We start from the raw sequence: 21,598 nt of genomic DNA on the forward strand, positions 1-21,598 counted from the left end.
TGGTGAATGTTGAGCATAAATTTTCTGCTCTCTTATGAAACATCAAAGTTCCCTTTAGCAGGAACAAACACATGAATCACTAGGACACGTTAAAAAGGTTTTGTTTTTTTCCTTCCCTTGAATATTCATATTCCTTTTTCCCTCTGGTTCCACAGTATGACATCACACAGGAATCCCTTACGAGTTGCAAGGAAAACGTTCATGCCATGTGTGTGGTTTTATAGCTGAACTGTTTGTTCTTGTTTTGACTTCAGGTTGGCTAAATAACTTTTTTTAAACCTACCACAGTCCCCCCCCCCCTTTCAATCAGCCTTGTATCATAGCTACCTCTGTGTGATTCAGACTTGGACACTCAAGTATGCACAAACAAACAGACACAAGGAAATACGCAGCGCGCAAGAGTCTGTTTGCCATTAAAGAAAGTTTAGGTGACCCATTTTCCCACACTGCTCCATCATGGATGTCTGTAAAACAATAAGACAAATGCACATCTAAACTGTGTCGTCATTGTGTATATGTTAATCAAAAGGAAACTTACTTTTCGGTAAGCTTTTGTCATTCGTCATTTGTTGCTCTGTCTCGGGGTGGGGTTTTCTAGGGCATATATGTGGGAGTTGCATGGTCTTTCCTTACAGTATAAACTTGTCTATGATGCTTGTGGATGTGTGACCAACTAACTGGCTGCCTCAGGACTGGATCGAGCCAACCTGGCGCTCAAGAGAAAGAGAAATTGCCACTTTCTTGCTCCTGCACATTTCCCTTAATCGTAAATTCTCCCGATTCCTCCAGGGTGGAGAAAACGGGAATGAATGAGCAGGAGACTGAAAGTCGCAGTGCTTGTTCCAGAGCATCACTCCCAGCTAAGTGTTGGGTGTGCTTAAGGAATAAATTTGTGTTTGGTTTCTCTTGATGTTCGCATATTGACCTCTCTGGTGTCTAAACACAGAACCTGCTGAATTTGGGTGTTGCTGTAAATTAAAGTCCCAACTTAGAACAGAGGGCTGAAATTACCATGTTGTTGTTGTTTGCTTGTTTTCTTACCAAAAGGTTTTGTTTCCTAAACTTTATTTGAATGGCTTCTTGACATGTTTGTGACTGTGCTCAATTTCCATTATTTTTGGGTGTGATGCCTATCACTGGCAATAAACGGTCTGGAGAAAGAGCCATGTGTTGGCTCTACAGTGACACATTTGTGCTGAACTGTGTATATGCGCAACAGTCTGATCTCTGACCTACTATTAGGTTTGGCAGACATTGCTGCCTCCTGTCTAAGCTCACATCCTTGATCTCTAGCAAATCGTGTAGGGACAAAGAGCCCATAGAAACATATGGGTTAACTCTAGGAATAAAGCCATTCATGCAGTTTAAAATAGTTCCTGTCCTTTCACCTTCACCTTGTCTAGCAAAAGCAGTATATCAGTAGCAAAACTTTGCCACCAGTGTCTTTGGTGTTGCTAAACACTGCTCGACAAGTGATCTAATATCTAATACAGGATCATAGGTACTGTACACATGGAAGAAAATAAAACCTATTTGATTTGCATCTGATTTTAAACGCTAAAAATAATAAAGTTTTCGATTTCAATTACACAATTGAACCAACAGCTGTTGGCCGCGATCTGCTTGGTTGCACAAACGGATTAAAAATATCCTTTGTGTTCGTGTAGCTTGGTGCTACACTTCTCTGAACAGGATGTCACTGATAAAGAGCTCGTTAATATTTATGATAGTCCCAGTGTAATTTTATTAATGCGATGCTGTAGCGTGTATTTTCAGTTTTTGGCCTCTTGTTAGGGGAGAGAGATTTTTACAGAATGCCAGAATTGAGCTCAGCGGTGCTCCAACTCCAGCTTGCTGTTGCTGAGTAGTGGTAGCTGTGGGACACGAGCATCAGCGTTTGGAATAACTAATGTAATGGAAAACAGCAAGTTAAAAGTGTCAAATATCTCACATCAAAAATCCTGCCAGCGGGGTTGGGGCCGGGAGCTTTTCATAACCAATTCCTGTAACCTACAGTCCTCTGTGTCAGGCTCTAGTACGGCTAGTCCTCATCTGCCCCGGACCTTTAGAGCGCAAAGCTTCGGTCTGCTCTGACTTACAGTTCTTCTAAAAGAAGAGTCTAGTGGAGGCATAATTTAAGATGACTGGTCAATACTAGTTTGTTGACTTGTCTCCAAATTAGAAGATGTTTAGTTATGGCAGTTTATGTTGCTTTATTAAGTTCTCTGAAAAACTCCGGCTAAACAGGGGGACATAAATGACAATTCTTGTCTCACATCTGACCTACTGTAAATTTGTAAATGCAGTCCCCGTGTGTGGTCAGAGCTAATTTCTGTTCACTTCCTTTAATTTGGAAGTCTCCCTGATCTTATTCATTGCTATGACAGCTTGGATTGCAACTAAATCAGATCCAACATAGTGGCTTATTTTAGGCGATGCTGTCATCCTTTATAAATAAAATTGCTGTGCTAATATTTTAAACAGTGACATTTGCAAGTGTATTCGTGTGGGAAATGATTTTATGAAAGTCTTGCTATTTATTAAAACAAGAAGCGTAGTGAAAAGTGAGACATTTTATTGTTTATGAAAGAATTTAATTCCTCTCTGATGGCTGGTAGCTCATGTCACAACTTGTCCATCCTAAAGTCAACTAGATATCCACTCCAGGTAGTTTTGTCTTGTGTGTTTGCGCGCATGTGTGTGTATGTGTGTTGAAGTGCTACTGATGTATTTCTACACTGGATAAGAAAAGTGTAAAGAATTGTATTGTTACAGGGCTAGATATAACAATGCCATGACTATATTAAATATAAATACACTGTTAAATAACAAAGAATGGCAGAGTGATGACATTGTGAACATTTGGCCTGAGTAGAATCACAACCTTTTTAAATTAACTTTCACAAATAAAGCCAAAGATATTTACATACTAAAGCCGTCTCAGCCATATGCACATTGAACAAGCACATTGTTGCACAGGTTCTTGTTCAGTCGGTGGGTTTGTGGGTTTGGTGCTGGGGGTCGGTTGTTGCCCCAGAAGTCCAGGAAATCCAGTAGAAACGGTAGACAGTAGGTGAACTATTTATTTCCTCTCACTGTTTGGCAGGTCTTCTCAGCACTACTTTAGATTGCATTAATTTTCATGCTACCACGATTAAACATCGCAGTTTATTCAATGCCCCGTCCTATGGGGAACACTTTCAATAAGTCGCCATTAGCTGCTCAGAAGAAATCTCATCACTGTAGTAAATAATAATTTCCCTTTATAACATACTTAATCTCAAGAAGAGTGAGTAAAATAGGACACAGTCATACTAAAAGGCCTCAGGGAACTTCATAGACTGTCCACACTGATAGATGGAGAGTAGTTACTTGGGGAAGGCGGTGGTATCAGTCTTCATGTTAACTAGCCACAGAGTGGACTGTTGGCCATAAACATGTCGCTACCTCTTCCTCAGATGTGGCAGAGATTCCTGCTTCTGCCTTTACGGGATTTATTTATTTATGGGTAGAGAACGATAAGGATGGAGACTGAAATGCATCTGAAAGAACCACAGTTTATTGTCCTAGTCAATTGGCCGCATCATGAGGCGGACTGATTTTAGGGAGTAGAAACCGCCCCCGTAGTCTGCCCAGAAGATTCCATCCTGAAACTTGCTGCGGTAAACTCCCCCGCTGTACCACACCCCATTCAGATTGGTCTGTCCGCAGGCATTGTACCACCAGCCGCCCTTGTGGAAGTGGGCGCAGTTACCTAATGAAGAGAAGAACCCAGGCTCAGAAAATAAGATCAGCGTAATGCATGAATTATTTCAAACTAATGTAACCAATATGTCCCCCTACCAGAGAAGGAGTCCTTGTCACGATCGAGCGTAGTGAACTGTTTGCCGTTGTGACTGCTAAAGGAGTCACCAGCATTGCCCTGGTAGGTGCCTAGCCTCAGCCGGTAGCCCTCCTTCTCAGACTCCAGATGAAAGCTGCTGTACTCGGCATACACCTTCTTTCCTGTCCAGTCTTCCAGCTCTATCATCAGCTTGTAATCACCCTGTTTCGTAAGATTGTAGATGTTTTCCAGGCCGAGCCAGTGTTCGCCATCTATGTTACCGAAGCCTTTCTGCAGGGGACAGGCACCACATTATGACAGTACGACAGTTTCACTTGTGATTTCAATGTCACTACTTTTGTACGTGTAGCACTAATTTACGTAAGCTGGATACTGCGGTTTAGCTAAATGGTGAATGAATAGATCTTTTGCTTCTGTGGTCAGTGAAGGCAAATCGTTTCCAAAGAACACAAACATTAAAATGGAGTGAGGTTATTATGAATTCTTGCCAGGGAGCTGTGTTTATATGAGTTTTCTCCTTGCAATCAAGTGAATTGAAATCAAATCTGTTTCCCATTGAAATGATAATGTGTTAAGGTTGTGATCTGCGGTTTCTCACTCTACAAATTTGTTGAACAGCAAAGCCAGCGATGATTTGGCAGTGTTTTAGATGGAGAGTTGAATGCAGCAAGTGGAGAACTGCACAAGTGTTTTCTGTCTCTAATCCAATCACCATGACCGTATTAATACATGAATCCAAATTTTATGACTCAAGGAGAACTCCTGCAATTTGCCTTCATCACATACAGAGAAAACGGAGGTCAGGCATTTTGGTAGAAATGACACAGGAAAAAAGGTCATCTTATCTCATAAGGATGAGACATGGGAAGTAGAGAAACAGGGGTCATTTCCAGTGGGGTTGAGAGGGGAGCTGCGTTTCCCTCTCAGCCCTTGGGGCTCTCTTATTGCATACATTTGTCCCTGGATTCAGTTCTTGGCTGCAGTTTCAGTGTGAGGAAATCCACCACTAAGCTATTTACACTGTTTGAACAAGTGCTTGCTTAGTGACCTTAAAATGAACCTCAGAGACTGGGCTGCTAAGGAAAGGGGTGGGCTGCACAAACTTACTAATTTTGTTGGCATTGCTCTCTTGAAGGTGGGACTTGTGAAAAGAGTGATACAGAGTCTCTTTATCTGTCACTTTATTTTTGGGCCATTGGCATAAGCAACTAGCCAATCATAGGTTCAGTATAGATTTTATGATCATCTGCAGGGTAAGCTACATATTCTTGGCTAGTGGCCCTAAACCTACTGTTATTGTACATTTGTGTCCTTGAAATGCCAAATTCTTATCACATGTCCTGTCAGACCTGCTGTTACTTCATTAAACTCCTTTTCCGTAAACTTACCTTGTAGTTCTCCCAGTTACGGAAGAAGTTAACAGAGCCATCTTTCCTCCTTTGCATAACTGTCCATCCTCCATTGTCGAGGCCATGCTCGCACCAGGCTTGGATCAGTCGGTCACTGCCGTTTGCCTTAAGAAGGTACATACCACTGGTGGTGTAGCCTGCCTTTCGCACCTGGTAGCAGTCATTGAAGGGACCTGGTGTTGTAAATGATGTAGAAGAGGAAGATAAATGAGCGGTTCTTATTTGAACATTAATATTGATGAACACTCATTTGTGATATTTTAATCTGCATATAAATTATATTGTTAATATTGAGAAATCCAAGTGGTGATTTTAATAGGTGATAATTTTGAGGACAAGGGTACGCATGATACTAAGATGAGCCGTAACTTGCACTAAAAAGCCATGTATTACCATATCTTTGACTAACTTGCAGAATCTTGATTTTTCTTTATTTAATTATTAAACAACACAAATTATCTGACTTGCACACAGTTGGAAACTTCTGAATAATCAGACTTGACTATGTCCTGATTTAAATGTCACTCTTTGTAGTTAACATACAGAAGTCATTATAAACTAGATTAAAAGGGAAGACAAAGCTGGGAATTAACATCTTTGCTCAGACCACCCAAACATCCCACAGTCTGAAGTAACATAAGCTTTCATCTGCACACCAAAGCTGTTATTTAATATTCACCTAGATTCCACCTTCAGTCAAAGCTATGAGGTGGCGCTGCACCAGAGCTGAGCTGAAGCAGCTGAATCTAAACCGGCCACATTTCTTCTTTCTCTCTGTGAATATTTATTAAACCAGTATCAACACAAGCTGGGTCTGTCTGTCTGTCTAGTCTAGAGGCCTGTGGTAGACTCTCTGAAAGCACATAGGTACCCAGTATAATACATAGTAGTTGGTTCAGCTAGACCAAACTGTGGCGAAGCGGTGCGTATTTATACTTGTATAAACCTACATGGAAGAGGGGCTGCTAGGACCTGTGGTGGCTTTCTGTTTTACACTTTTCCCTCCTTGTTTCAGATCTATCCTATCTGCTGCAAAAACTCATCCATAAAAACTCCATAGAAAAAAACAAAATTAAATCTTCCTATTATAACTTTTTATCTCGATCATGAAGGAGCACCACTAATCGAGTGAAAACAGCAGCTGATGGATAAGGTCAGTAAGGATATGGTCAGAATGTTGTTTGTAGTATGTCTGTCAGTTCAAATACACTTTAATCGGCTGATAACTAATCAGACAGTTACAGCTTGGTAAGGCAGATGAGGAACTCCACATAGCTAGAGGTAGTTAAAAGGATACGCGGTCTTCTTGTCATTTACAAGTTCAGTCTCTGCAATTTTACCTCCCACGAGCACTTCCTCACCTCATGCCGTCTTCTACCTTTGTGTTTCTTTGGAGATTTTTTTTCTGCGTGGAGGCTTTTAAAATATGCTCCTCTGCTCTTTGAGCTTAAAAGAAGCATGTCATTATTTGAATGTCAGTGGAGGTGGCGACAGGTCTGTGATTTAAGAAGAACAGTGTTTCACTGATTGATGTGGGCTTTCATGAGAAACCAGACACTTGTGATTAACGCACATTTAAAATGACTGTATAGGCATTAACTCTTGTATAGACTTAAATTTTTTCTTTCTTTTTTTGCAATGACAGGACAGTGACTGTAAGCTGATGCCTTTTAAACAAAGCAAAAATATCATAATGCTAAGGTCTAACTATGCCGCCCGAATGATCATAAACAGAAAAACTGACTTAATTATTTCCAAAATAGTGTACATCTGAATTTTATGTCATTATTTAACTCTGCCATATGTAAAGCCCAGAATAGGTGATGCTTTGCCATATCATAGATGCAGTTTTATGGCATTGGTGCATGTTTTCTCAAATATTTCCTGATATAAAAATGTGGTGTTTTTTGTTTTTTTGTTTGTTTGTTTTGGGGGTTTTTTCTCATTCTGATACCTTTTTTTTTTTTTTTTTTTTTTTTAAGGTGAATTTTGGGTGCTTTCATATAGTTTGCCCAGCCGAGGATGTTCAGGCTCCATATATATATACACATACCTACCTTATAATTCGCCATAGACATGCATACCAAATGACTGAAAGTAAAGGGTAATTTACAAATAAGCTGTGAAATGTATTGGTTTAAACTTGATGATATGATGATGACGATAATGTAGTTAAACTGTGACCCTGTCAAAAATACATTTATTTTGGCCCTTAAATTTGTCTGGTTCTGACCCATCATTTTTTCAGACAGGCTTTGTTTTGCTTTCCCCTTTGTCTGTTTCACCGTTTAAGGGCTTGTATAACCCCTTTCAACATTCTTCCCCATACTTTAATCGCCAGTCAAAATACAAGCGCCCGGACCAAGTTTTAGGAGCCGTTTCCAAGTAGCAGTCTACCTTGCAAATTAGTTTCACATTGGCGATTATCTTTCTCAGATGTCAGGATGGTCAACTTTTTTTTGGAAGAAAAGAACAAAGGAGCATTGTCTATTTAGAGGATTTTAACTGATTAGTTATTTTAGTGCAGGGTTCTCAGACTTGTTGGGCAAATCCAGTGGATGGGTACTTTAACTATACCCTGCCCCTTTACTTATCCAATTGAAGATATATCTTTTCCCATTTTACCAAGTCTTCTTAATGCTGTTAAAAGAGGCCTAATCCCCATCCCACTAATTTAGTGCATATGCTCGGTATCATGCTGCCAATACAAGCAGCCAAGTGGGATCATAGGAATGTATGATTTCACTGCCTCTGTAGCATGCCAAGCATGAGCCAACTGTGCCTCAACAGTACCAACTGTTGCGAGAAATTAGGTTTTGAATTGCGATCCCTAGCTAATTATACTTTAGTAGTTGTGTGTACAATTAGCACAGTTTCTGACAGTTACTTAAGACATCTTACTTTTGCTCAGCGTCAGCCTACTAAAAGTCATTAGATTCCTGACTGTTTTACAGTCCTCAGTCTTTGCCTGCTATTTTAAATTTGTACTTGCCATCAGAGGTAAGCGTTCCTTGCGGTGGTGGAGGGTCAATCCCAAAAGGGCTTATTGTAGGTGGGTTGATGCGTGGTCCACGGGAGAACTCCCTGTTGTTATTGTCCCTCTGTATCTCATTGGTGAAACGGTTGTTGACTGGTATATTCTGCGGTACCACCTGCACCAGAGGGGGAACTGCAGGCAGCTCACTGCGTCCCAGCGTCCTCATACACTGCTCCTCCAGTACAGATATGAGAATGGACTGGTTGTTGACCACTCCGGCCATTGTGGCAAAACGGGCCTCTAGCTCCCTATACCTTGAAGCCAGTCGCATCATCTCTGAGGTCACATTGAGGACACGGTTCTCCAGCTGGGCGAGCTCCAAGGAGTTGTCTCTCTTCCTGATGATCTCATGTAGCAGCTGCATATATAGTTGGGTCACCCTGGAGTTCATGTTCCTGCTCTCTTTCCGCAGCAGCTTCATCTCATTCACCAAGTTACCATCCACATCTACCACCAGCTGCAGCGTCTCAATCTCACGGCGCTGTTTGTTGAGCACATCCCGCACATCTGCAATCTCCATACGGGTCACTCTTTCCTTGTCTGGCTCTGGGCCTGTGGTGCTGGCACAGATTGGACCTGATGACAGATATGATTTAAGAGATTAATAAGAAGCTGTTTTGATGTAATGGGAAGCAAAAGAGAGACTAGTTCAACCATATTGTACTAAGGGTACTTTTCGAAAAATAGCATCTTTTCTACCTGTGATTCTCTGCTCAGGTACAAGGAAGGTATAAGAGCATTTTTTGGCATCAGGATCCAGAGGAGCTCTTTTACTCCTGTGGAGAGAAGGCTCTTTGGTCCTCCGGGCTTCCCTGGAGCTCCTGCAGTAACTTTCCTGCCAGAGGGAGAGGCAGAGCAAGGCGCACAGACGCCACATCAGCCCTTGCATTGCTGCTGGCTGACTGAATGGATAGATGGGCAGCTGCTGGTACTCCCTCCAGGCCTCCCTGAAAGAACACACGACCTTAGGAGTTAAGGAAACAGCTTTTTCTTTGTGTACAATGAATAAAACACCAGGACTGTTAATTGTTTGCTTTTCCAGAGCAGAGGGATATAGTATTTTGATGAAATAGTATTTGAAGCTTTTTTTTTTTTCTTTCTTAAAAAAAGATATCAGCAGACAATCTAATTGTTTAGGAAAGTATCCAGTTGAGAATTTGTCACGTACTGCTCCCACAGACTGTTATTTGTGTGGAAATAGTCAAAGAGAGAACACATTTTCTGTCCAGCCAACTGGCTTACGTCTGCTTTCTGTCTTAGTTAGTTCCCCTGCTGACAGACACCCCATTATTCAGAGGTTCTCTTGGTTTCCCCCTATTAAGGAGGTATGATATCTAACTGTTGCTGATTTATCTTTATCTTCATCCTGCCCTTGAATTTAGTTTATCTTCTTTAGTCTAGGACAGAGACTTGGCAAACTCCCATCCTCCCGGCTTCTATAAGATCCTACTTAAAGTTGTTTTTTTTTTTTTGTTTTGTTATTTTCCCCCAACTGTAGGAATCAGAAACCCTTTTTAGAAATTATGGTACTTCTCAGCAAGTTGACCACAGGAATCAACTTCCAGTTTCTGGATTGTACTGTAGATACTGGAAGCAGCAGAAAATGGATGGCAACTTCATTTATTTTTAAGTTGGGACTTGCAAAGCACAGTCTCTTCTTAGCTTCTTTTCCCCCACAACAGATACACTTTTATTGATATGACACAAAATGGCAACCTAATGTGTTACAGTTACCTGATTCTTGCTGATCGATGCTTACATGGCAGACCCACATCAAGCTAAATGTATCAACAAGCTTTTTAACAATAATGTGCCATGCTGGAGATGTCATCTGCTACAGACATGGGTCGTTTGAGAACAGAGCGGTATAATCTGCTCCATTGTTATCGTATCGTTACCGTATTTGTCTCACCTGTCCTCCAGTGTGATTTTCAAGTGACAGTAATGAGACAGATTTTACCCGTAGCTGAGCATTTTTCAGTTCTTAGCGCAACAGGAAACGGTGGTTAGCATGCAGCACAGGCTGCTAAAAAGCACCTCACTAAGCTTCTGGCATTTTTTAGCATAGCGTAAAAACCTTTTGCATACAATAGAGGGAGTACTCCAGCCTTAAGAGGGTGTAAAATGTTGTGGCCATGCACCTCAGTAGGAAATTCAGTGCCACTTGGCTGTATAGTTGTTGTTGTTTTTTTTTTGTTTTTGTTTTTTTTTTTAGATATAAAGTCTAGTCCACGTTGTTCCACCATGACATTAAAATATAAATACCTGGCTTCTGACTTGCTACTTCCACAGCTTAGATATAATGTTACTGTCCTTTGTAACTAGGTTGGCTACTTGCACTGGCCTCACCTGAAACACACCAACCACAAATTGACCCTAATGCAGTTTCCTTGACACAGTTAAACATGCCAGCACAGGTGTTGGGTAAGAGGTACTATTTATATTTTATTTAAATTATATTTTCCAAACATGCATGCAGGACAGTCACTAATGGATGTGAGATTAAGTCAGAAATCAATCAAAAATATGTGCAAAGCTGTTTCCCCTTGTGATTTTTTTTGTTCTGTTTCTCATCAGCATACAAACACAAAAAGCGCTCTCACAGTCTCATGTACTGCTCAATTTAACACCCGACCTGGTCCTATGCAAGGCCAAGACTTTCTATCCCTCCTAATCCCCTCCATCACTCTTCACAGTCAGTCTTTTCTCTATGCCACATCATTATGGCCTACCCTCCACCCTGAAACTCAGGCGCTGTGTGTCTCCCATATGACGCCATTGTGGTTCTTCAGGAATTCTGGCAATTATGTCACTTGGAACAATGTTGAAAGGGGGCAGAATTACAGTTAGTACTCTAGATCTGCAGGGTGTATGCGTGCGTGTGTACCTTTTTAATGGTATGTTTAAGTTTGTGTGTCTGTCTGTATGATTGAATACTCTGTGTGCATGACTACTCAGAGATGTTATTCATTTTCATGGTTGTATGTTTTTCCAGCAGCTTGTGTGTCTGACAGCGTAACCAGGTACTGTATCCTTGCTGACCTTGGTGAGAGCTGCTAATGACTTTACCAGCAGCATCAGCACTATCAGTCTTCAAGTGTCTTCTCTCCTAAACTGTGGCTGACTTTTTAAACTTATCAGTTCCAGAAAGTCTTCATATTCATAAAGCGTACGAGGCATGAACAGAACTGTAACATCACAGCTCATCTATCAGTTATTGCCTGCCTTAGCACCTACCTACAGTCCCTTTCTTCTATCCCTTCGCTCTCTCAGCTCCTACCTTCATTTTATTTCCTTCTGTGTGGTGGTTCTGAGTATGAGGGGCCTAGTATCTTTTCATGGAAACGTAGCATATCAAAGACATTCCAGGAGATGCTGAGAGGTCAGTAGTGTGTTGTAAAGGTACAACATTGACAGTGTTTCACCAGAACAAGCAGAGTGCCCTTTTGAGTAAGAGGGAAAAAAACCATCTAAATTGGTTCAGGCCTGTAAGTGTTGTTAAAAGAAAAACACAAAGCTCACCTGTGTTTAAAGAACATCTGGTAACGTATCTTTTTATACTTGTGCAGTAGTACACATCTGTCCATATATGCATGAGTTCACACTCGTTGATTTCTCCTCAGGCTCTGCATTGTGTATAAAAGATGGATGCAGCCATCAGGACATTAACATTGTGTTTTTGGAGTCAGGAAGCAAGAATGTGTAGTACCAAGTTAGCTTAAGGTCACAAACTTGATGTGCAAGTTATAGGCTGCAAGTATTATTTCACTTAGAATGTATTGTCAGGTGGTTGAGAAACAGTAGGGAGGTTAAAGATGGAAGAAAGTAATGGTGGTAGAAAATGGGTCATGGCCCGTCTTTGCCTTTCAGGTCAGTCATCGTGAACGTAACTTGAGGCAAATCCTCTCATACATAAACTACTCTCATTCCTTTTTATTCTTAACAGAATTCTCTGGCGCTTTCTTTCAATGTGAAAGCCCCATCCTCTCAACTTTCCCCCTTTTTTTTCATTGCTTTTCTTCCTCTTTGCTCCCTCTGTTTAGTGCTCCTTCCACCCTTTTCAGTTACAGTTAACTAAAAGCACATGGGAGAATTAGACTGTAAGTAGTATACCAAATAAGAAACATTTAAACCAATTTTCTACTTTAATATGAATAGGATTTATTTTTTTGTTGGTGCTGCCTTACTAGCAAAAAAATTGTGTAGTCCATTTGAAACCAGTGAAGGACTGACAAACGGTCACCTCTGCATGCCTTTTCTTTTTTCCTCCATCTTTTTGGCAGTAGTATGATCTCATGCACCTCTGTCATGCAGGGTATGCACTTCCTTATCTATCTTACAGTATCTCACTCCCCTGTCGGCATGTCTCTTTTTGTATGCCCCTGTCTGTGCTGTGGGTTAATTTATTTTCAATCCACAGTCATTCCACTGTATGAACCATTACACTATTATAAATGCAAATTCTGCACTTCAGCTGTAGTTGCACTATATTTTGTTTTGTTTTTTAGTCATTTTGTAAATGATTTAAAAAAACATAAAGGGGTTCACCGCACTTGCCCACATATGAAAAAACAAAAACTATACAAAAACAAAATTACGAATTACAAAATGAGAATTGGCGCCATGCTGAATTAACTGCATTTTTTTAAATGGGTCTTGGCGTACTATATTTACAATGACTGCACAATGACAGCCAGTTTCCTCTGGAGAGAAACTGGCTTTCGTCTACCTTTAGATTGTTCGTGTAGAGGCTGATGTTATAATTATATTATCATTGTTGTAAGAGAGGAAATGACCAGAGAAGTCATTAAGTAAGACATCTGTTTACTTTACTCCTGGCAGGGAAAAATTAGCTTGTAATATTCGGATAGACAGCATAATGATTGTTGAGGCTGACTTCACAGAGATGGCCATATGGCAGGCACTCTTATAACCTTGGGTTTCACTGTGCATAATTGCAAAAAACATATATTCATTTGTCACCTAAAGAAAACTATTACAAATATTTACTATAAACTGCCTGCATGGAGATTGTCATACACCTGTAGGTGTCTGGTTACAGGTGAATGAAGTGTGTACTTTAGAAGGAATGCCAAACAGACAAGTGATAAATTAAAAGAAAGATCTGAACAACTGCGTGGAGAAACTTAGATGTGTAATTACAAGTGTGCTGTTTGTTAGGCTGTTTACACACAGTCTTGCTCTATATTATGTCCAGAAATTCTGAGAAGAGCCAGTTGATTGTGATTTCATGTGAAGATGGCGGACCTGATCCAGATGTCTGCTCAAGTGGTTACATAAGTAGTTTAACTGTAGTCTCAGCTAGTGGAGAAGTACATGTTCCATAAACCAGGAGAAAAGTATAGGCCTAAGTGCTTGAACCTTGCAGTGAGGAGATGTTTGGGTTTACTTGTTTCCTTAGAGCACCAAAGTATGTATGTAAGTATGAGTATAAGATTGATGTAAACCATGCTGTGGCCTTAGAGGCCAACGTGTTACGCAGCGATATTAAAAGTCTATACAAGGGGATAACTATGAAGATAATGATGTTTATCCCTCATTTAATGTTTCATAGAGTTGGAGAATAAAATCTGTGGTGCCTTTAAAGCTGTGTTGGTGGCACATGGGAGCTTAATACCTTAATGAGAAACTTTAGATTTGTTTTTGCTTCAGTTTGTAACCTCCTGTACATATGTATAATATCAGTCTGCAGCATGTTTGTTTCAGCGCCCACGGTGGGTTTCTAATGTGTCAGTCTCTCACTTGATGGATTGCAGTCCAGCCAGTGGGAGAGAATGACTTGGATAGAATTTATTTATATTTTCAAAGTCAATGTTTTTTCCCAGCCTCCAAAATCCTCTGCTTCCACTCCCTCATCTGGTCCTCAGACTTTCCCACAATAAGTCCAAAATACCTCCAAACACCTCATCACTGGTTACAAAAAGAAGGGAACGTGAAAACAAAATAGGGATGAGTGAAGGAAAGAGGTTTATTCTCATTCAAGGAACAACGTGGAAACGGCAACAACAACAGCAGCAGCTTTTTTCTGTTCATGACCTCAGACAGAGTTGAGTTACATGAGTAACTCAAAGTCAAACTTTTCCTCCGCTTGCTGAAACAATAGGTTACAGAAGTGTACGCAGAACGGCCAACAAAGAAACGATCTAACTTGCTTTTGATGAAGGATAGAATGAAAATGTGAGTAAATAAATGGCTTTGGGAGGATAACTCGGCATGAGCGGGGATGTAGTAAAAGCGCTGACATTATGAAGCAGTTAATGAGAAGAAAAACAAACCAAAAAAAAACCAGCATTCACACAGGAGTGCTAAAAACACAGAAAACTCGTAAAAGCCTCATCAAAACTGAAGAAACTTTAAATGCCGCTTCTAAAATGGAATACAAATTACATTGCGGTACAGTAAGTAATGGGAATGTTTTATATCAGTTCATGGTGTAAAACTAAAAGGGAAATGAGGGCAGATGCAAAGAATTACAGTAGGATTTTCTTTTTATTAGAAAACCTGAGCCACAAACGGATACTGGAGGTTTTTACTGGAACTTAAGGCAATCCACTAAACATAACTTGAATATTAAGTTGATGGTGGCCTGTATTTTTAATAAAACCAACCCTTACTAACAAGTTATTTCAACCTCCTGCTTTTCTAGCTACTAAACTGTCGTCCTTGATGATGCTACCTGAGGCCCTACGGGCCCCCCATCTGTTTTCCTTCTTCTGTAGGGGAAACTCTATAAACATGTGGGGCGAGACTGTTGTTGGGGTCAGAGGTCTATTTGTAGATTAGGGTACAGTCCCACCCTTCCTCTACTTTGCCCCCACCCACTCATCCGCCCTGAAATCAATTGGTCTTTGTGCAAAGCGGGTTCCCCGTCTTACTCTGCGTTCATAACATGCACTTAAATGCACAGAAACTCAGGGTCATCCTTTTGTCTGTGCTGTGCTTAATGTAATGACTGAGATTTCCAACACTGTCATTATTACATGACACTCTTCCTCTTGCTTCCCCTGCTATAGAATAGACGACGCACACACACATCTTTGGCATTATTCATTCTTGTGCATGAAAAAAACCAACTGATGACACCATAAACTTGCATCTTCCTTTGTATAGTGTATTTTCTCAGTCAGACGTGGCTAATTTGTCTTCTCAATGGGTCACGTGAGAAACTGGGACTGTTCTGTGTGTGCTCCACCGATAGGTTGGTATTAATTTTGTGTCTTTTATATGTTTATTGATGTAACCCTCCACAACAGTCCCAGTTTCTTGGTGAAAATTAATTTAAAATTAACCTAGCTAGGTTGATAGATTAGCTGTAGCTTCACCTCGGCGTGCTCTTTGGTTGATAACTGATAAATAAATGAATATCTGGATTGCTGCTTCAGGTTTTGTGCAGCAAAAATTACTTTCAGGAAGGTCAGGCGATCCAGGAGAGCAAGGAGGGGGGAAAATATTTTTAAAAAAAAAAAAAAAAGAATTTATATGAATGTTTGTTTGGCTGGATGGTTTAAAATTTCTGATTTAGTACATTCTTTGGCCACTCGTGCATACTTTTCCTTGGTTTTTATTTCTCTTCTGAGTCACACCTAGCCTTAAACTCAAACCTCAGACTTCACATGCTTTCTATTAGCTAAATCAACAAGGAAGAACACATAAATTTGCACACTGCATTACACGCTTGTTGTCCACTGGCTCTACTTAGTTGCATGCCTCCACTTCACCCGTCTATTTACCCTGACCTCCTGGCTGACCTCTTCCTCCCTACGGTGACCAGTCTGTTCAGCTGTGTCCAAGCTCTCATTAATGAGCTTCACAGTTCAAACAAACTTTCCTGTGACTATCCTTTATCCTCCACTAGTTTTTGTATGTCTTTATAAAGTCTAAAAGTTTGTGTGGCTCATAATGTCGGTTTGAGTTTTAAGAGATATGTAATGTGTCAGAGTTGTTGTTCTGTGGTTGGGTTTAACATGTGCACACAGTAGTGCAGGAGCAGTGTTTTTGGATAAGACTTTATCCAGGATGTTATCTTTGTCCGCTTCTCTAATTGGCTGCGTTTTGCAGATAAAATCAGTTGAGACTAGCATTGACACGGGTTAAAAATGCAAGATACGGTTGGATGCATGCCTGCTGCCCAAAAACCGCAGCTGTTTGTTGGTGCTGGCTGGGTGAGTTATGAGTCCCGTGCTGAGTTACAGCATAGTCTATGAAGGGACTGGTGGGGAGGGCTGCAGGTAACTGACTCTGATGGGCCACGCACTGCCTGACTGGCTTGTCATGGGACTTTTGCAAACTTTAAATAGAAAAGACATCAAACAGATGTTCTGCTGTGATTTAAAACTCTTAAGGTGAAGGCTATGAGTATGGTTAGTTTATGCGTGGATTGTAAGTAATGACCCGTTTTTAAAGCCTGTCCTTCGTGCAGTCACGGTTCAGGTAGAGCCGAATGCTGGTGCTTCAGCACGGAATGTTCTGGATATTTCTCAGACAGCTGTTCCTGCCTCCCCTTTATCTTTTTTTTTATCTTTTTTTTTTTCTCCCACTTATTTTTCCAGCCTGAATTATTAGAGGTATCGATATTATGATTTATTACTCTAAGCGGAAAAATGAGCATGCTCGTGCAGTGTTTTCTTTCCTTTTCGCCATCGCTCATTTTGCCTTTTACTTCAAACACTGGCTTTTTGAAGGTCTGCGTGTCTCTCACGGACCTTTACAGCATTCACAGATGTGGCTTTGTAGCGAGCAGAATGTTTCCACAGATACCACCAACAGACCAGGACGTAAGCAAAAACATTTGAAGATAATTGTGAGTTGCTGATATGGAAGAGCACCATATTGATGTTATTAGTGTTCAAAGCTTTTGCCATCATGACAAGGTTGGGACTGAAGTGTCTTATGTCCATGGGGTGTATTTGATAGAGGATGTGGTTAAGGTTGGCTTACGCTGCATTTTTATCTTTTCCCTTAACACGACCCTGAACGGGGAGCTTATAAACTGTCATAGAAACAATCTGCTCACTTTTAAGCCTTCCAAAAGGGGCTGTGAGGTGAGATGAGATGTCACCACGTCTGAATGTACAGATGGAACTTATTGGCCTAACCCCGATTTCCACCAGGTTAACTCGGCTACATCCCTGTACCCCTGTTAGCAGCCAGGTTCAGACTGTATTAGGAAACCAAAAGCCAAGAAAAAATAAACAGGCCTAGGAGAGAGCTGAGTGATCAGCTCTCTCCATCTGAGCTGATCACTCTCCCTCAAATGTTTTGCTGGAATTTCCCCTGGTGTTTTTTTTTTTTTTTTTTTTTTTTTTTTTTGGTCTTCTCTCTGGCTTTTTCTTTCTCCTCAGGTAAGGTTTAATGTCATTTTCAGAGCAAGTTTAAGATCTTGGATGTTTCTCCATTCTCGCATCTAGATGAAACAACTCATTGACTGTATATTTTTTAAAATCATTTTACATAACTGATGTAAATCATGGTCCTGCACACCAGAAATAGTTGTACTTTATGAATTCAGTTGTTTTTGCCCTTCCTTAATACAACTAGGATCATAAATTCTCCAGATTTCTTTGTTGGCCTCATATACATTACATATGTTAAATGTATACACGATACACTTCTCAGTATGCTGTACACGGTATTTCTCAGTCAGACTCCAGGGGATAGCCAAAGAAGCGTTGCTAAATGTTTCTGTCTGCAGATGTAACCTCCAGTCACGAAACGTCCTAACCTCTCCAACCTCTCAGCCAGAGCTCTCACAGCTGCCCAGACACACACAAAACACCATCTTGCTGACAGACACACACACTCACTGATTCCAAAATCAAAATTGAAAACAGAATAAAACTCGAGCAGCGTTTACCTTTTTGTTACCAGTAGTGAGATGGATGTTTTCCTGCAGTTATGGTGTCACGTGTATATTATATTCTGTCTTCACCGGGCTGCAGTGCGCAGGACTCATGTCTCTGTCTCTCTCTTTGTCCAAGTCTTCAGAGGTTCTCTCCTCTACTCACTCCTCCTGTTCTGTAGCAATAAATCACAATGCAAGGCTTTAGTCAAGGCCCTACTTCCCGAAGCTCCCTGTGAACTTTCCTGGTGCTCAGACTGGGGTATGGTTCAAAAGCCGGCCACTTCAACAGACTGAGCTCTCACCACTGATGCCTTGAGTTTTTCACAAAGCATGGGGGAGACTAGAAGAGGGAGGGGAAGAAGGAAGAGAAGGGAGGAGAAGGGGGATGAGGGTGTGGGTGTTGAAGATTGCTTTTTTTTTTTTCTCCCCTCCCTCCTTTATTTTATTTATTTATTTTTTAGTCGCCCAGCCTACCTCTGATGTCATAAGTGATAAAGAAAAGAAAAGACTGAAAAAGAAAATGGCAGAGCTGCTGATTAAATGTCCCATCCTTAACAATGACCTGTGTGGTTTTTGTATAAGGGAGCAAAGAGACAAGGCCTGTTTGAATTCAGGTGTTTTGCTGAGTCCAGGACTGCTTTGACCTCTTCATCCTTAATTACAACTTGAAGTTCCCCTCCTTTTGCTTTTCCCTGTAGCAACGAGAAAAGCTGATTGTAATGCTGCTGGGGTTTCGGAGCTTCTTCCTGTAGAGAACAGCTGGATGTGAGAGTCGGAGACCAAAGCAGGCAGATAGAAATGATTCGTGGCACTACTGGTGCAAAATGGTCACTCCAGGTTTACTCTAAGTTTATTTGGACTTAACTTGCTTTTTGTCACCATTGTGATTTACTTGAATGTGTTATTCATACATGTTTAAGCTGTAATGTTTAAAAGATCTTACTTAACCATTTTGGAAGAATTTTCTCCCTGATTTGTGATCGAATTTCTGCCTTCTTGCCATGATTATTTATTTATTTCCATCTCGTACAAGTTTTGCTGCAAGTAAACATATGCAAAGTGCCTGTGTATGCAAACCACAGCTTCTCTACTCATGCTTCTGTCTGCGTGTTCCAGTATGGATTTGTGCATGACTAACCGCCGTTATCCCTGACATACTCTCAGACAAGAAGCTATAGCGGTTAAGCCTTTAGGATTTCTCTCTTCCTCCTCTTCTCCCCAACTCACTGCTGAGTTGAAAAGCACTTGTAAACTTTTTCTTCTGTTCTCACCCTTTCCCTCTAATTCTAATCAGCTGTGTGTGTGTGTTATCCCAAAAACAAAGTGTGACCTCCTTTATCTGTTGGATCTCCTCCTGCCGTTGTGTGTTTAGGCTCTCTGTCAGCAGTGCTATGTGTATTACACCATTTTCCATGGAGGGGAGGGTTGTGGGTGTCATGTAGTCTGCTGTGTGATAAGTTTTCTTACATCTGCACCCAATCTCGACCCTGGCGTGTCCAAAAAAAAAAAACATTCTGCAAGAAAAATGAAAAGAAGAGGGGACTGTAAGGAAATGCGCACCATCAGTTCAACTTGTTAATAACTCTCTTCAGATTGATGGCAAGCTGCTTCTGGGTTTGTCTTTTAATGTTAATATTTATTTAATGAGAGTAAGAATCTCAGCCAGAAATAGGCACTGAGAGTTTGGGGGGAGAGAGATGGCCATGATTTGGAAAGGCTAAAGAGAAGATCTACTCGGAGCACTTGTTCAGATCCACTGGGGAAAAAAAAAATCAGAGGGAAAAAGTCTTTTTGAAGCTTGAGCAAAGTATATGCAAATTAGGTTTTGCAGGGTTTTTATTCCTGTCTGTTTTTGCCATATCAAACAAGCAGTGTGCAATTACCAGCTGAATGTGACTCCAAGAACCCCACAGCTGCATGACACTTGCATCATGCACCCAAGGAAATCTGGCTCTGTTGCAGTGTCCAGCCTTGTTTGTGTCTACATGTTTGCTTTCTAATGAGCTGAGCTCTGCGTTCGGTCAGGAAAACTCCCTGTGTTCTCCACTGAGGGTTAAAATAACACCTCCAACAGATGGACGCTGTCCTCGTTTGGCTTGCAGGGGGCTCTTGGATCACTGAAGGATGAGTGCATGAGGGAGTTGTGCTCTGATTCTCTTAATTTAACAGAAATCTCTTTCTATCTGCTTTTTTCTCCCTTTTTAGGAATGTACCTTTCTGATCTGACATATATAGATTCAGCCTACCCCTCCACGGGCAGCATACTGGAGAACGAACAGAGATCAAACCTGATGAATAACATTCTCAGAATCATATCGGACCTGCAGAGATCCTGTACCTACGGTGAGACTTCAACAGATACATGCCTATGCTGGTGTAGTATGTATATTTATGTGTATGTTTGCAGATTGTTTTTCACTGTGGTTACATTTGGGGTGGTTGCATCAAAAACCAGCGTTGGATAAATAAAGCAAGACTTGTCCGACATGGGTAGGGTTTGTCCCATCCAGTGACTGTTCGTCTGCCTGCAGAGGGCACTGTTGTCAGATGGAGGCAGTGTACAAAGTGTCTGGTACATGCCACTCTTGCTTGTGCTGTTGTTGGTCCATCAGCCAGCCGCAGAAAGCACAAAAGTTATAACGTACGAAGAGCTGAAGCGAAACTGATTGTTCCCTCTCTCCAGCCCTCTTTTCAACCAATTAACATTCGGCACACGCTTACGTCATCAACTTTAAGCGACACGCAGTCTGAATTCCCATCCCCGAGCGTGTCTGGGATAGGTGAAAACCCTGTCCAACCAGAAACTCGTATGTGGACCGGCACATTTGCAGCACCAAAAATCCCACCATAAGGCTTTATTCAAACTGTTACTCACTAAAAGCGGAGCAGGAAGTGAGTCATTTGAATTAGTACAAATATTTGCTTAAAATTGGCTAATACCCTTCGAGGAAGATTCTACATAAAGCGGGTTTAAAAGTCCTCCAGCACACAACCACAGCTTACTGGAAACCGGTTGTTTTTCATGTTCTTTAAAAATATGCAGATGTTTCAAATAGGTGTTGGTCATTTAAGTACTTAAAACTAAGACACAGCTATTTCCTAGCTACACTCAGGCGGCTGCTGCTCTGGAGCTGTGTTTGGTTTAAAGTACTAATGTTATCCTTTTTCCAGACCCTTATTCTAGCCAACGTAAAGTATGCTGGCAGCTTGTGTTACACAGGCTCACATGTACACATGTGTTTTTAATTTCATGTCTGCCTGTATCTTCTCTTTCTCAGATATACCAGTGTTGCCTCATATACAGAAGTATCTCAACTCAGTCAGGTATATTGAGGAGTTGCAGAAGTTTGTGGAGGATGACAATTACAAGTAAGAAGCAAACAAACAAAGCTTTTGCATTATAGTTATGATTTCTTGCCAAGGTGATAAAGAGAGATGTTTGTGCT

At 41.0% G+C, this 21,598-nt stretch overlaps 2 protein-coding genes across 5 annotated transcripts in view; one reads left to right on the forward strand and one right to left on the reverse strand.

Moving 5' to 3' along the window:
• The window catches only part of ralgps2 (Ral GEF with PH domain and SH3 binding motif 2), a 67,795-nt gene that overhangs the window by 38,421 nt on the left and 7,776 nt on the right, over window positions 1-21,598 (forward strand). For both annotated transcript variants that reach the window (XM_005923207.3, XM_005923209.3), the window contains exons 10-11: window positions 20,358-20,495; window positions 21,431-21,521. In XM_005923207.3, coding sequence (XP_005923269.1) covers window positions 20,358-20,495; window positions 21,431-21,521 — 229 coding nt within the window. The remainder of the gene's footprint in view (window positions 1-20,357; window positions 20,496-21,430; window positions 21,522-21,598) is intronic.
• On the reverse strand, window positions 7-18,499 carry angptl1a (angiopoietin-like 1a). 3 transcript variants are annotated; one of them, XM_005923206.2, is made up of 6 exons: window positions 18,165-18,499; window positions 8,990-9,237; window positions 8,246-8,866; window positions 5,233-5,426; window positions 3,844-4,114; window positions 7-3,754 (listed from the first exon to the last, which is right to left on the reverse strand). In XM_005923206.2, exons 2-6 carry the CDS (start codon window positions 9,177-9,179, stop codon window positions 3,567-3,569), a joined length of 1,464 nt encoding a protein of 487 aa, XP_005923268.1. In that variant the 5' UTR covers window positions 9,180-9,237; window positions 18,165-18,499; the 3' UTR covers window positions 7-3,566. The 3 variants fall into 3 exon arrangements, with proteins under 3 accessions (XP_005923268.1, XP_042077275.1, XP_042077274.1); XM_042221341.1 differs by lacking the exon at window positions 18,165-18,499 and adding an exon at window positions 6,200-6,215 and having other exon boundaries at window positions 5,233-5,470; window positions 8,327-8,866; window positions 8,990-17,532; XM_042221340.1 differs by lacking the exon at window positions 18,165-18,499 and having other exon boundaries at window positions 8,990-15,770.

Source organism: Haplochromis burtoni, unplaced genomic scaffold, assembly GCF_018398535.1.
Source record: "Haplochromis burtoni strain Fernald_Lab_line unplaced genomic scaffold, NCSU_Asbu1 Contig_65, whole genome shotgun sequence".
NCBI classification, from domain to species: Eukaryota; Metazoa; Chordata; class Actinopteri; order Cichliformes; family Cichlidae; genus Haplochromis; species Haplochromis burtoni.

Coding starts and splice junctions, on each gene's coding strand:
- angptl1a (XM_005923206.2), bottom strand. CDS start 9,179: ATGCAAGGGCTGATGTGGCGTCTGTGCGCCTTGCTCTGCCTCTCCCTC. Junction 8,867..8,989: donor ACCTGAGCAGAGAATCACAG/GTAGAAAAGATG, acceptor ATCTGTCATCAG/GTCCAATCTGTGCCAGCACC. Junction 5,427..8,245: donor AGGAACGCTTACCTCTGATG/GCAAGTACAAAT, acceptor TTACAACACCAG/GTCCCTTCAATGACTGCTAC.